Here is a 15,807-nt window from a genome sequence, read left to right on the forward strand (position 1 = left end):
AGAAAACATGTATATTAATGGAGAACGATGTTTGTGTACAAGGAGAAAAGGCCACTTAATATTTTCAATCCAGCACATAAAGACTAGTTCTGACTGTTGTTCCAAGCATTCAGGCACCCAACCTCTGCTGGATAAATTCGGGGTAAATTGTTAATATCTCTGGAAAACACAACCCTCCCTCAGTAAAACTATCCATCCATCCCATCCTTAAAAGTGTCCATTTACTCCCATCAGATTAATTCTGGTTTTTATTCTGTACTTGAAGGCTTTGACATTCTGAGGGTGTTAGTACCCTTTACACAATGCAGAAACCAGTCTGGAAAACACCTCTCTCCAGTAATGTGTCTGGAAGGAGAATTGAGGGTTGTGGACGTATTCCCAGTACTGCTTATAGCTGTTGTAGTTCAGGACTGGAATATTAAAACCAGCAATCACCATATTAAAAATTGAACAATAATCTGTGTGCTGGTGGAGCAAGGAAATTATCACAAAATCTGCTAAATTGTTGGCACACTGTCCTACTGTTTCAATAATCTATCAGAGCAAATGAGAGCCTGCCAACTCGAGGTGCTCTGGTATGGAGATGACTGCAGTCCCACACTTCATGGTTAACTTTTAGTTCCTCCTGATTCTCTCACACAGCAAGTGATCACAAACTGCAATATAATAATGTTCAGATAATCTGCTTTTTTTTGTGTGTGACGTTTGAAGGATTTTATATTGTGTACTGGTCAGGACATAGGGGAGACAGCTCCTGCTAACTTTCAAAATAATTCCGTGGGAGTGGGTTTGCCAAGTGAGAGGGCGTCAGAAAGATGGCATCTCAGAGAGAGCAGCACCTCCCTCAGCATTGCGCAGTACTGTCTGCCTTGATTTTGTGCTCAGATCTCTGTACTAGGGCTTGAACCTTCATCCTTCTGTTTCAGAGGGGAGACTCCACTTTTCAGCCACAGCTGGCAGTATTGAAATAGATCTGACAGTTTCCCCGAGTTCCTTAATACACCATTTCTTCTTCAGCGAATCCCATGGAAAATCAGGTGAGCCGATTAAACCATCTGCCTTATTGTGCTGCAAAAAGGTTGCTGTGTTAACCTGTCATTACAACAGTGGAGTTAATGGGTGGAAAAGTGCTTTAGAATGTTATCTGAAAGAATTGTAAATCCTTACTTTTAGTTGGTTCTTTGGTGACAATCACTATGAATAGAAAACATGCGTATTAACAGAGAAAGATGTCTGAGTACAAGAAAGAAAAAAGGGTCATTTAAAACTTTACATCCAGCACACAAAACCTAGTTCTGACTGTTTCAAGTATTCGGTCACCGAACCTCAGCTAGATAAATTCAGGGTACATTGTTAACTTCCCTGTAAAACACAATCCTCCCTCGGTAAAAATATCCATCCAGCTCATCCTCAAAAATGCCCATTGACTCCCATTACTTTCCTTTCCTGTTTTCTTACCTTCTTGCCAGAATGTTGCCCACCTCTACCAAATCTCCCCTCAATCTCCTTTGCTCCAGGGAGATCAACCCCATCTTCTCCAGCCTAAACTTATAACTAAAATCCTTCATCCGTGGAACATAAATCACTTCTGCACTCGCTCAAGGAGCCTCACATCCTTCCTAAAGTGTGGTGACCAGAACTGCATGCAATACTCCAGTTGTGACCGAACCAGAGCTTTATAAATGTTCAGCATAACCACCCTCCTTTTGTACTCTATTTATGAAGCCCAAGATCCCATTGGCTTTGCTAACCACTCTCTCAATATGTCCTGCTGCCCTTAAAGATCTATGCACATGAACCCCTAGGTCCCTATGTCCCTGTACGCACTTCAGAACTATAACCTTTAGTCTATATTGCCACTCTCTATCCCTTTTGCCGAAATGCATCACCTCACATTTCTCTTTATTCAATTCCATCTGCCACTTGTTTGCCCATTCTGCTAGCCGATCTATGTCCTGTTGCAATGGATTGGTATTATTTTCACTGTCTGCCACACCTCCAAGTTTGGAATCATTGAAAGTTTACTCTGTATTCCAATATCAAAGTCATTTATGCGTATCAAAAAAAGCAGTGGTCCCAGCACTGACCCTTGGGGAACCGTTCTGTTTACCATCCTCCGCTTACCATGACTTGGCGTTTACTGTCCTTCAGCCAATTTTTTTCATATAAGCTGACAATAACCCTCCTATTCCGTCAGCCTCCATTTTGGTAAATAGCCTTTTACGAACATACAAATTTGGAGCAGGGTCAGGCCATTCGGCCCCTCAAGCCTGCTCCGCCATTTGATAAGATCATGGTTGATCTGATTGTGTCCTGAACCCTACTTTCCTGTCTACCCCCTATACCCTTTGACCCCCCTTGTCAATCAAGAATCTATCTAACTCAGTCTTAAATTGTTCAATGACCCATTCTCCACTGCTGTCTTTCTCCTAATTAACCTTTTAGTTATTCTCTGCTACACTTTGCATTCTGACCAATCATAAGAACTAGGAGCAGGAGTAGGCAATTCAACCCCTCGTGCCTGCTCCGCCATTCAATAAGATCATGGCTGATCTCATCTCGGCCTCAACTCCACTTTCCTGTCCGTTCTCCATAACCCTTCAACCCATTACTAATTAAAAATCTGTCTATCTCCGCCTTAAATTTACTCAATGTCCTGGCATCCACCGCACTCTGGGGTAGCGAATTCCACAGACTCAGACCCTTTGAGAGAAGTACTTTCTCCTCATCTCTGTTTTAAATCTGCTACCCCTTATCCTAAAACAATGACCACTCATTCTAGATTTCCCCCCCCAGAGGAAACATCCTCTCTATGTCTACTTTTTCAATCCCCTTAATCATCTTATATACCTCAATTAGATCTCCTCTCATTCTTCTAAACTCTAGCGAGTAAAGCCCTAAACTGCTCAATCTCTCTTCATAAGACAAACCCCTCATCTCTGGAATCAATCTACTGAACCTCCTCTGAACTGCCTCCAATGAAACTATATCCCTCTTCAACTAAGGGGACCAAAACTGTACGTAATACTCCAGGTGCGGTCTCACTAATGCCTTGTACAGTTGCAGTAACACTTCCCTACTTTTATATTCTATTCCTTTAGCAATAAATGCCAAAATTCCATTTGCCTTCCTTATTACCTGCTGCACCTGCATACTAGTTTTCTGTGATTCATGCAAGAGGACACCCAGATCTCTCTGCAGCCAAGCACTTGGAAGTTTCTCTCCATTTAGATAATAATTTGCCTTTCTATTCTTCCGACCAAAATGGATAACCTCACACTTATCCACGTTAAAACTCCATCTGCCAAATTTTGACCCATTCACCTAACCTATCCATATCCATTTTGTAAATTTCTTATTTCTTTATTGCAACTTACTATCCAGTCTATTTTAGTGTCATCTGCAAATTTGGCTATAGTACCTTCGATCCCTGCATCCAAGTCATTAATGTATATTGTTAATAGTTGGGGCCCGAGGACCGAACCCCGAACCCTGTGGCATCCCACTAGTTACATCTTGCCAACCAGAAAAAGACCCATTTATCCCAACTCTCTGTTTTCTGTTGGTTAGCCAATCCTCTATCCAAGCTATTAAATTGCCCCTAACCCATGTGATCTTACCTTGTGTATTAATCTTTTGTGCGGCACCTTATCAAATGCCTTCTGGAAGTCCAGATATACTACATCTACAGGATCCCCATTATCCACTTTACTTGTTACATCTTTGAAGAACTCTAGCAAATTAGTCAAACACGATTTACCCTTCATAAAACCACACTGACTCTGATGGATTGTGTTTTGACTTTCTAAATGTCTTGTTGTTACTTCCTTAATAATGGATTCTAACAATTTCTCAATGACAGATGTTAAACTAACTGGTCTATCATTTCCGACTTTCTGCCTCCCTGCCTTTTCGAATGAAGGGCGTTATATTATTATTTTCCCAATCCACTGGAACCGTCTCCTCATCCAAAGGCAATATTAGATGCCTTGGGCTTTTTGATTCAGGCGCAGTCATCATCCATGTAGCTGCCCATTTCTGCACACAAATGAATTTCCGCCCCCCTCTTCTCAATTCAGCAGAACATTGGCAGGAACACAGTTTATGTGCCCAATCATGTTTGCAAATTTCTCCAGAAGAAGGAAGGCAACGGATTCAGTGATAGCCGAAGAAACGTCTGTCCCTTGGTTGAGAGAAAAGTCAGACTGCTAAAAATACAATACAATTGGAAGATGGAAAGAAATGACCAGGGGAACTGGTGCAGAGGATTTGTTTAAAAGATATCTAGATCTATTGTAACGGGAGGGTCAGCTAAAGTCCATCCATTTGCCTCATCCCAGATATCAGTGATGTAAAATTTAAATTGTTAAGCATTGCACCAAAAAACAAAATGTGAATAAATTGAGTTTGAATTCTTACCTGGTTTGGCAGAAAGCTGATCTGTGGAGAAAACACATTGGATTTAACATTGAATTTAGCTGAGCACCCTGTAACAATCCCGCACACCAATTCGCTCCATTTGTAACTGCCCAACCCAAGTTTTTGCAAATATAACATAGGCATGAGAATTCTACTGACTTAATTCATGTAGAAGAAAGACTTTTATATAGCGCCTTTCATGATCACAGACGTCTCAAAGCAATTTACAGCCAGTCAAGTACTTTTTGAAGCATCATAACTGTTGTGTAGGAAATGTGGCAGCCATTATATGCACAGCAATGTCCCAGAAACAGCAATCTGGTAATGTCCAGGACACCAGGGATAGTTTCTCAAGTCTCAATATTGTAATCTCGACCCTCAGGCAGGCAACATTTCAACATCAAACCTGATTCATCTATTTCTAACTGCAAGAGATTCCAGAAGAATCCTGAATTTCAGCAGTAAACATCACCACTGTACCATTAGGCTGCATTTTCTCGGGCTTAATCTGACAGCACGGGTTTGTTTTTTCTCTCTTTTTAGGGATCTTTATTCTGTATCTAATGCTGTGCTGTACCTGTCCTGGGAGTGTTTTATGGGGGACAGTGAAGAGGGAGCTTTACTCTGTATCTAACCCCCGTGCTGTACCTGTCCTGGGGTGTGTTTGATGGGGGACAGTGTAGAGGATCTTTACTCTGTATCTAACCCCCGTGCTGTACCTGTCCTGGGGAGTGTTTGATGGGGACAGTGTAGAGGGAGCTTTACTCTGTATCTAACCCCCGTGCTGTACCTGTCCTGGGGAGTGTTTGATGGGGGACAGTGTAGAGGGAGATTTACTCTGTATCTAACCCCCGTACTGTACCTGTCCTGGGGAGTGTTTGATGGGGACAGTGTAGAGGGAGCTTCACTCTGTATCTAACCCCCCCGTACTGTACCTGTCCTGGGGAGTGTTTGATGGGGGACAGTGTAGAGGGAGCTTTACTCTGTATCTAACCCCCGTGCTGTACCTGTCCTGGGAGTGTTTGATGGGGGACAGTGTAGAGGGAGCTTTACTCTGTATCTAACCCCCCCGTACTGTACCTGTCCTGGGGAGTGTTTGATGGGGACAGTGTAGAGGGAGCTTTACTCTGTATCTAACCCCCGTGCTGTACCTGTCCTGGGGAGTGTTTGATGGGGGACAGTGTAGAGGGAGCTTTACTCTGTATCTAACCCCCCGTACTGTACCTGTCCTGGGGAGTGTTTGATGGGGGACAGTGTAGAGGGAGCTTTACTCTGTATCTAACCCCCGTGCTGTACCTGTCCTGGGGAGTGTTTGATGGGGGACAGTGTAGAGGGAGCTTTACTCTGTATCTAACCCCCCGTACTGTACCTGTCCTGGGGAGTGTTTGATGGGGACAGTGTCGAGGGAGCTTGAGAAGAGCAGGGGTGTTACCAGTGTCCTGGTCAATATTTATGCCTCGACCGATGTCACTAAAACAGGCAGTTTGGTCATTTATCACACTGCTGCGTTTGGAAGTTTGTTGTGTGCAAGTTAGCTATCGTGTTTCCTACATTACAACAGTGACTCCACTTCCAAAGTACTTTATTGCTTCAAATGTGCTCTGGGGCATTTTGAAGTCATAAACGGAGTTGTGAAATCCAAGTCTTTTCTTTGCTTTTTCTGTCGTGGGCTGCATTTAAATCCAAGGCCCCTAAGGAACATAGGAAGAGGAGAAATATGAGCAGGAATAGACCATTCGTCTCCTCGAGCCTGCTATGCCAGTCAATACGATCTTAGCTCATCTGATTGTAGTCTTAACTCCACTTTCTGCCTGCTCACCCCGTCCCCCCAGTGCCCCAGCCTTCACTGTTATCTGGGGTAGAGAATTCCAAAGATTAACGGCCCTCTGAGAGAAGAAATTCCTCCTCATGTACCTCTTAAATGGGAGACCCCTTATTCTGAAACTGTGACCCCTAGTTCTAGATTCCCCCATGAGGGGAAACATCTCGGCATCTACCTTATCTTACGCCCAAGTGAGAAAGGTGTCTTCACCTGATCTTATTGTAACAGGGCTTAATTTTAAAACACACTGTGTTTTGAGCTCCCCCTTGGTGAATCCTTGTTCACAGCTTTCCAATTATAAGAACATAAGAGCTAGGAGCAGGAGTAGGCAATTCAGCCCCTCATGCCTGCTCCGCCATTCAATACCATCATGGCTGACCTCATCTCAGCCTCAACTCCACTTTCCTGTCCGTTCTCCATAACCCTTCAACCCATTACTAATTAAAAGTCTGTCTATCTCCGCCTTAAATTTACTCAATGTTCTGGCACCCACCGCACTCTGGGGTAGTGAATTCCACAGACTCACGACCCTGTGAGAGACGTAATTTCTCCTCATCTCTGTTTTAAATCTACTACCCCTTATCCTAAAACTATGACCTCTCATTCTAGATTTCCCCCCCAGAGGAAACATCCTCTCTACGTCTACTCTGTCAATCCCCTTAATCATCTTATATACCTCAATTAGATCTCCTCTCATTCTTCTAAACTCTAGCGAGTAAAGGCCTGAACTGCTCAATCTCTCTTCATAAGACAAACCCCTCATCTCTGGAATCAATCTACTGAACCTCCTCTGAACTACCTCCAATGAAACTGCATCCCTCCTCAAGTGAGGGGACCAAAACTGTACGTAATACACCAGGTGCGGTCTCACCAATGCCTTGTACAGTTGCAGTAACACTTCCCTACTTTTATATTCTATTCCTTTAGCAATAAATGCCAAAATTCCATTTGCCTTCCTTATTACCTGCTGCACCTGCATACTAGTTTTCTGTGATTCATGCAAGAGGACACCCAGATCTCTCTGCAGCCAAGCACTTGGAAGTTTCTCTCCATTTAGATGATAATTTGCCTTTCTATTCTTCCGACCAAAATGGATAACCTCACACTTATCCACGTTAAAACTCCATCTGCCAAATTTTGACCCATTCACCTAACCTATCCATATCCATTTTGTAAATTTCTTATTTCTTTATTGCAACTTACTATCCAGTCTATTTTAGTGTCATCTGCAAATTTGGCTATAGTACCTTGTTATTGCCCCTAACCCCATGTGATCTTACCTTGTGTATTAATCTTTTGTGCGGCACCTTATCAAATGCCTTCTGAAAGTCCAGATATACTACATCTACAGGATCCCCATTATCCACTTTACTTGTTACATCTTCAAAGAACTCTGGCAAATTAGTCAAACACGATTTACCCTTCATAAAACCATGCTGACTCTGATGGATTGTGTTTTGACTTTCTAAATGTCTTGTTGTTACTTCCTTAATAATGGATTCTAACAATTTCCCAACGACAGATGTTAAACTAACTGGTCTATAATTTCCTACTTTCCACCTCTCTCCCTTTTTGAATAATAATAATATAATTTTTCCAATCCACTGGAACTGTCCCCTCATCCAGGGAATTTTGCAATATTATAACCAATGGATCCACTATCTCCACTGTCACTTCCTTTAAGACCCAAGGATGTAGGCCATCAGGCCCTGGGGACCTGTCTGCCTTCAATCCCAATAGTTTGCTCAGTACTTTTTCTCTAGTGATGATGATTGTTCTAAGTTCCTCCCTTTCTATAACCTTTGCATTACCTGGTACTATTGGGATAGTACTAGTGTCCTCCACTGTGAAAACTGAGGCAAAATTCTGATTTAGCGTCTCCGCCATTTCGATCTTCCCCACTATTAACTCCCCAGTCACATCCTCCAAGAGCCCAACATTCACTTTAGCTACTCTCTTCCCTTTTATATACTTATAGAAACTTTTGCTATCCGTTTTATATTTTGCGCTAGTTTTCATTCATAATTTACCTTTGCTCTTTTTATTACTTTTTTAGTAACACTTTGTTGATCTTTAAAAGTTTCCCAATCTTCCAGCCTGCCACTGGCCTTTGCAATATGGTATGCCTTAGTTTTTGTCTTTTATGTTATCCTTAACTTCCTTGCTTAGCCATGGATGTTTTTTCCCCTCTTCCTCTCTGGAATATATTTAGTTGGGAGGAATTGAATATCTCCTTAAGCATCTGCCACTGCTCATCAACTGTCCTACCTTTTAGTCTTCCTGCCCAGTCCACTAGGGCCAAATCTGTCGTCATGCCTATTACCTTTGCTTAACTCCAGAATGCTAGTCTGGGACTCCAGTTTCTCGCCCTCAAACTGAATTTGAAATTCAAGCATGCTATGATCATTCTTCCCTAGAGATCATTAATTAATCCCACCTCATTACCAAATCTAGAATAGTTTGCTCTCTGGTTGGTTCCACAACATATTGCTCCAAAAAGCAATCTCTAATACATTCAAATAACTCTCCCTCGAGGCTACCCTTGCCAATTTGATTAATCCAGTCTATATGCATATTAAATTCGCCCATAATATTGCCGTACTTTTCTTACAAGCCCCCAGTATTTCCTGGTTTATATTGTGCCCCACTGCGGAACTACTGTTTGGGGACCTGTAGATTACTCCCACCAGGGTCTTCTTTCCCTTGCTATTTCTTATTTCTACCCAGACTGGCTCTACGTTTTGATCTCCAGTGCCTATATCATTTCTCACTACAGCATTGATCTCTTCCTTTACTAACAAAGCTACACCACCTCCTTTTCCTTTCTGTCTATCTTTCCGAAATACTGAGTACCCTTGGCTATTCAATTCCCAAACCTGTTTTCCCTGCAACCATGTCTCAGTAATCGCCACTAATTCATATCCATTCATCTATTTGCGCTGTTAACTCATTAATTTTATTCTGAATCATTTGTGCATTCAGATACAAAGCCTTTAAGTTTGTTCTATTATCAAATTTCCCTACCCTTGTATGATTCCTTGGTGCAATATGACCTCACACGTTCTGTCCCTCCTTTTATTTTCTGGTAACAATCAGCCTCATCACTAACCTGCACTCCTACCTTCTCCTTTAACTTTGACTTCCTAATTTTCCATGTAACAGAACCCTCCTCCACAGTATAGTTTAAAGCCCTATCTACAGCCCTTGTTATGCGATTTGCCAGGACTCTGGTCCCAACATGATTCAGGTGGAGCCCGTCCCATCGGAACAGCTCCCTCCTTCCCCAGTACTGTTGCCAATGTCCCATGAATTCAAACCCTTTCCTCCCGCACCAAACTTTGAGCCACGCTGTTACCTCTTTAATCTGATTGACTGGGTATTGTGTAATATTTATTTATTTTTATTTATTTAGAGATACAGCACTGAAACAGGCCCTTCGGCCCACCGAGTCTGTGCTGACCAACAACCACCCATTTATACTAATCCTACAGTAATCCCATATTCCCTACCACCTACCTACACTAGGGGCAATTTACAATAGCCAGTTTACCTATCACCTGCAAGTCTTCTGGCATGTGGGAGGAAACCGGAACACCCGGCGAAAACCCACACGGTCACAGGGAGAACTTACAAACTCCGCACAGGCAGTACCCAGAATTGAACCCGGGTCCCTGGAGCTGTGAGGCTGCAGTGCTAACCACTGCGTCACTGTGCTGCCCCTGCGCTACTGTGCCACACAAAATGTCACACAATAACTTACATACTGCGTTCCCACGTGGATTTACGAATCTACTAGAATTCTTCAAGGATGTAACTAGTAGAGTTGATGAGGGGGAGCCAGTGGATGTGGTTTATTTGGACTTTCGGAAGGCTTTCTACAAAGTCCCACATCAGAGATTAGCATATAAAATTAAAGCACATGGGATTGGGGGTAGTGTATTGCGATGGATAGAAAATTGGTTGGCGGACAGGAAACAAATAAATGGGTCTTTTTCCGAATGGCAGGTAGTGACTCCTGGGGTACCGCAGGGATTGGTGCTAGGACCCCAGCTATTCACAATATATATTAATGATTTAGATGAGGGAACTAAATGTAATATCTCCAAATTTGCAGATGACACTAAACTGGGTGGGAGGGTGAGTTGTGAGGAGGATGCAGAGAGGCTTCAGGGTGATTTGGACAAGTTGAGTGAGTGGGCTAATGCATGGCAGATGCAGTATAATGTGGATAAATGTGAGGTTATCCACTTTGGTAGCTAAAACAGGAAGGCAGATTATTATCTGAACGGCTATCAACTGAGAGAGGGGAATATGCAATGAGACCTGGGTGTTCTCGTACACCAGTCGCTGGAGATAAGCATGCAGGTGCAACAGGCGGTAAAAAAGGCAAATGGTATGTTGGCCTTCATAGCGAGAGGATTCAAATACAGGAGCAGGGATGTCTTGCTGCAATTATACAGGGCCTTGGTGAGGCCACACCTGGAATATTGTGTGCAGTTTTGGTCTCCTTATCTGAGGAAGGATGTTCCTGCTACAGAGGGAGTGCAGCGAAGGCTTACCAGACTGCTTCCTGGGATGGAGGGACTGACGTAAGAGGAGAGATTGAGTCGGTTAGGATTATATTCACTGGAGTTCAGAAGAGTGAGGGGGGGATCTCATAGAAACCCATAAAATTCTAACAGGACTTGACAGGGTAGATGCAGGAAGGATGTTCCCGATGGCGGGGGAGTCCAGAACCAGGGGTCATAGTCTAAGGATACGGGGTAAACCTTTCAGGACTGAGATGAGAAATTTCTTCACCCAGAGAGTGGTGAGCCTGTGGAATTCACTACCACAGAAAGCAGTTGAGGCCAAAACATTGTATGTTTTCAGGAAGGAGTTAGATATAGCTCTTGGGTCTAAAGGGATCAGAGGGTATGGGGCGAAAGCGGGAACAGGCTACTGAGTTGGATGATCAGCCATGATCACAATGAATGGTGGAGCAGGCTCGAAGGGCCGAATGGCCTACTCCTGCTCCTATTTTCTATGTTTCTATCCTCGTTCTACCTATATCGTTGGTACCTACGTGGACCACGACAACTGGATCTTTCCCCTCCCACTCCAAGTTCCTCTGCAGCCTAGATGAGATATCATGCTGAACCCTGGCACCAGGTCAGCAACAGAGTCTTCGGGACTCTCAATCCTGGCCACAGAGAACAGTGTCTATGCCCCTAACTATTCTATCCCCGATTATAGCTACCTTTCTCTTTTCCCCTCACACTTGAATGGCTCCTTGTACCATGGTGCGATGGTCAGTTTGCTCATCCTCCCTACAGTCCCTGCTCTCATCCACACAGGGAGCAAGAATCATGAACCTGTTTATCAAGGACAAGGGCTGAGGCTCCTGTAACACTACCTCCTGGATCCCTCTACCTGCCTCACTCATAGTCACAGCCTCCTGTACTTGACCACTGGCCGAATTCAAGGTAGTTAATCTAAGGGGTGTGACTGTGTGCTGAAACACAGCATCCAGGTAACTCTCCCCCTCCCTGATGTGTCGCAATGTCTGACACTCAGACTCCAGCTCATCAACTTTGAGCTGGAGTTCCTCGAGCAGCCAACACTTGCTCCAGATGTGTTCACCAGGAACCACAATGGGGTCCACCAGCTCCCACATCATGTAGGTACAACACATCACCTGGCCCTGCATCTCTATTTTATTTGATTAGATTTTAATTTGTTTTGTAAATTTCTGACTGGTCAAAGTTTTCTCCTATTCACCTTTAATCTGAAATCAGTTTAGAATAGGTAATTCAACTGGCAGCTACTTACTAATCAATGAACTTACGGTTTTCCTCTGATGTCACTCTATGTGTTTTTCCTCTCTGTTTTACTCCCTTAAAATACCCAAAAATTAAAGTTCTGCTCGCACTGTGCTTTCTCTCTCTCTCTTTCTCTCAAAGAGATGTGACTAAACTGGTCTGACCACGTCTGTTTGTGTATTCAGCCATTTTAGCAGATAACCGAGAATGTTCCAACGTCTGGTAATCAAAAGTCCAATTGTGGATTAAATTGGAACAGGGAATAGCTCCTCTGCCCTTGTCTCTCTCCAGCCAAAGTCTCCAAGTGTTTTTTAAAGCAAGTTTTTTTCTTCATCAGCAGTTTAAAATCAATGTTCATGTGGCGAAATTAATTTTCCTCATTCTTGGTTTGCCTGACACCCGTCACATCCCCTCAGACCTTACATGTTTCAATAAGATCACCTCTCATTCTTCTAAACTCCAGTGAGTTTAGGTCCAACCTGTTCAACCTTTCCTCTTAAGATAACCCCTTCATCCCAGGAATCAACCTAGTGAACCTTCTCTGAACTGCTTCTAATGCAAGAATATCCCTCCTTAAATAAGGAAACTAAAACTTTATGCAGCACTTTAGGTGTGGTCTCACCAATGTCCTGTACAATTGCAGCAAGACTTCCCTACTTTTATAATCCATCGCCCTTGCAATAAGTGCCAACATTCCATTTGCCTTCCTAATTACTTGCTGTACCTGTCCTCTAACCTTTTGTGATTCATGTACACCCAAATCCCTCTTTACCACAGCATTCTGCAGTCTCTCTCCATGTAAATAATATTTTTGCTTTTCTATTTTTCCTACCGAAGTAGACAACCTCACATTTTCCCACATTATACTCAATCTGCCAAATTTTTGCCCACTCGCTTAACCTATCTATATCCTTTTTCAGACTCTCAGTGTCCTCCTCAAAATTTGCTTAACCACCTATCATTGTATCGTCAGCAAATTTGCCAACAATGCACCCCATCCCTTTTTTAGGTCATTAATATAGTTTGCAAATAGTTGAGGCCCAACACTGATCCCTGTGGCACTCCACTAGTTAAGGTTTGCCGACCTGAAAATGTCCCATTTATCCCGACTTTGCTTCCTGTTAGTTAGCCAATCCTCTATCCATGCTAATATATTATTCCCAACAACATTTTATTTTTGTTTTATTTAGAGATACAGCACTGAAACAGGCCCTTCGGCCCACCGAGTCTGTGCCGACCAAGAACCACCCATTTATACTAACCCTACAGTAATCCCATATTCCCTACCACCTACCTACACTAGGGGCAATTTACAATGGTCAATTTACCTATCACCTGCAAGTCTTTGGCGGTGGGATGAAACTGGAGCACCCGGCGAAAACCCACGCGGTCACAGGGAGAACTTGCAAACTCCGCACAGACAGTACCCAGAACTGAACCCGGGTCCCTGGAGCTGTGAGGCTGCGGTGCTAACCACTGCACCACCCTTTGCGCCCTGTGTCACCCAACATGAGCTTTTATCTTTAATGTGGTACCTTATTGAGTGCCTTTTCAAAATCCAAATACGCTACATCTACTGATCCCCCTGTTTCTACCCTGCTTGTTACATCCTCAAAGAACTCTAATAAATCAGTCAAACACGATTACCTTTTCATAAAACCATGTTAACTCTGCCTGATTGCATTATGATTTTCTAAATGTCCTGCTACTACATCCATATTGATGGATTCTAGCATTTTCCCAATGACAGATGGTAGGCTAACTGGCCTATAGTTTCCTGCTTTGTGCCTCCCACCTTTCTTGAATAGAGGTGTTACATTTGCGGTTTTCCAATCCGCTGGCACCTTTCCAGAAACTAGGCAATTTTAGAAGATTACAGCCAATGCATCGACTATCTCTGCAGCCACTTCTTTTCAGACCCTAGGATGCAGGCCATCAAGTCCTGGGGGCTTGTCTGTCTTTAGTCCCATTCGTTTTCCTCGTACTTTGTCTCTAATAATAGTGATTGTTTTAAGTTCCTCCCTCCCTTTTGCATCTTGAATACCTACAATTATTGGGATGCTTTTAGTGCTTTCTACCATGAAGACAGATGCAAAATACTTGTTCAAAGTCTCCGCCATTTCCTTGTTTTCCATTATTAATTCCCCATCTCATCCTCGAAATGACCAATGCTTACTTTAGCTACTCTCTCCCTTTTTATTTATTTATAGAAGCTTTTACTGTCTGTTTTTCTATATCTTGCTAGTTTACTCTCATATTCTAATTTCTCCCTCTTCTGCTGGTTTCTAAAGTTTTCCTAATCTTCTACCCTATCACCAATCTTTGCAGAATTGTATGCCTTTTCTTTCAATTTGTTAGCATCCTTAACTTTCTTCGTTTGTCACGGATGGTGCATTCTTCTGGTGGAGTCTTTCTTTCTCAATGGAATATATCTTTGTTGAGAGTTATGAAATGTCTTTTTAAATAGCTGCCACTGGCTAGCTACTGTCTTACCGGTTCGCCTGTTTTCCCAGTCCATTTTAGCCAACTCTGACTTCATACCTTTGCAGTTGTCTTTATTTAAGTTTCAGACACTAGTTTTAGACCAAAGTTTCTCACTTCAAACTGAATGTGAAATTCTATCATGTTGCCTCACTGCACGTTACCAAGTCTAAAATAGGTTGTTCCCTGGTTGATTAACATTCTGTTTGAAGAAGCTGTCCCGAATACACTCCATGAACCCATCCTCCAGGCTACCTCTGCCAATGTAGTGAGTCCAGATCTGTATGAAGATTAAAATTGCCCCCATTAGTTCTCCCTGTATACTCTGTCCTACATTGTAGCTACTGTTGGGGGCTGCCCTTAAATGATTTTCATCTGTGACTTCTTTCCTTTGCTATTTCTTATCTCCGCCCAAACTGATTCGACATCTCGAACCTCCGAGCCAAGATCATTTCTCAACCTACTGTACTGATCTTGTCCTTTCCTGTCAGCCTTATAACCTGGTGTATTTAATTCCAAGCCCTCACCGTCTGGCAGCGATGTCTCTGTAATGGTTATCATGTCATACCCTCATCCCTTCAGCTCCCTCTATTTGGGCAGGATTGGAATCCAGGTCCAAAACGGTGATAGGTCAGTATCTGACCTACTGCCCCCTCAAGCGATCACTCCAGAGTCACAAACCCACAGGCCAATTTTCCAAGATTGAGGTTGACTTTCGGTGTCTTGGCCAGCTGTAAGCGGTTAACTGGCTAAAAATCAGCACAAGCAGTTGTCAGTTTTTCATTCCGAAGGAACAGGAATGAAACAGTTGGCCGCTTGTACGCAATTTTGCAACAAAAGGTTGAGGACTTTGATCATATATATATGTGTGTGTATATATATACACACATACACCCAGTACCAGTGAGGATAAACCTCCCCAACCACTTTTTGCGCTGGAGTCAAGCGAGAGCGAAAATCTCCAGTGCATCTGGTACAAGTGTTGATGTTCATTACCTGCAACCAGCCCACAGAGTAGTAACAGGAGGCTCTGCAACTTCATGATCATCGTGCTGTCTTCTGAATCTGAGGCTGAATCAATTCCATCGCTCAACACTGGGCATTTATACCTGTAACGCTTAGACCTGGCAGGCTTGTCACAAGCTGAGATTGCATCGCAACCTCTGATTTTACTGATAACATCACAGATTTCATCAGATTCCGAAATGCCTCAGTACACTTGGCTTCAATATAAAACAAGATTAAGATCGCAACTGATTAAAAATGCTAAACAAATTCAGTTCA

General features: G+C 43.0%; 1 protein-coding gene across 8 annotated transcripts in view; it reads right to left on the reverse strand.

The window, feature by feature from the left end:
- LOC137361949 (adhesive plaque matrix protein-like) overlaps positions 1-15,579 on the reverse strand; it is a 94,346-nt gene extending 78,767 nt beyond the window's left edge. For 7 of the 8 annotated variants that reach the window (XM_068026536.1, XM_068026538.1, XM_068026539.1 and 4 more), the window contains exons 1-3: positions 15,520-15,579; positions 4,420-4,440; positions 1,168-1,194 (exon numbers count right to left, since the gene is read on the reverse strand). In XM_068026536.1, coding sequence (XP_067882637.1) covers positions 1,168-1,194; positions 4,420-4,440; positions 15,520-15,571 — 100 coding nt within the window. In that variant the 5' untranslated portion in view covers positions 15,572-15,579. The remainder of the gene's footprint in view (positions 1-1,167; positions 1,195-4,419; positions 4,441-15,519) is intronic. The other variant, XM_068026532.1, reaches the window with a different exon arrangement.
- Between the last annotated feature and the right edge of the window lie 228 nt (positions 15,580-15,807).

This window comes from Heterodontus francisci, unplaced genomic scaffold (genome assembly GCF_036365525.1).
Source record: "Heterodontus francisci isolate sHetFra1 unplaced genomic scaffold, sHetFra1.hap1 HAP1_SCAFFOLD_323, whole genome shotgun sequence".
NCBI classification, from domain to species: domain Eukaryota; kingdom Metazoa; phylum Chordata; class Chondrichthyes; order Heterodontiformes; family Heterodontidae; genus Heterodontus; species Heterodontus francisci.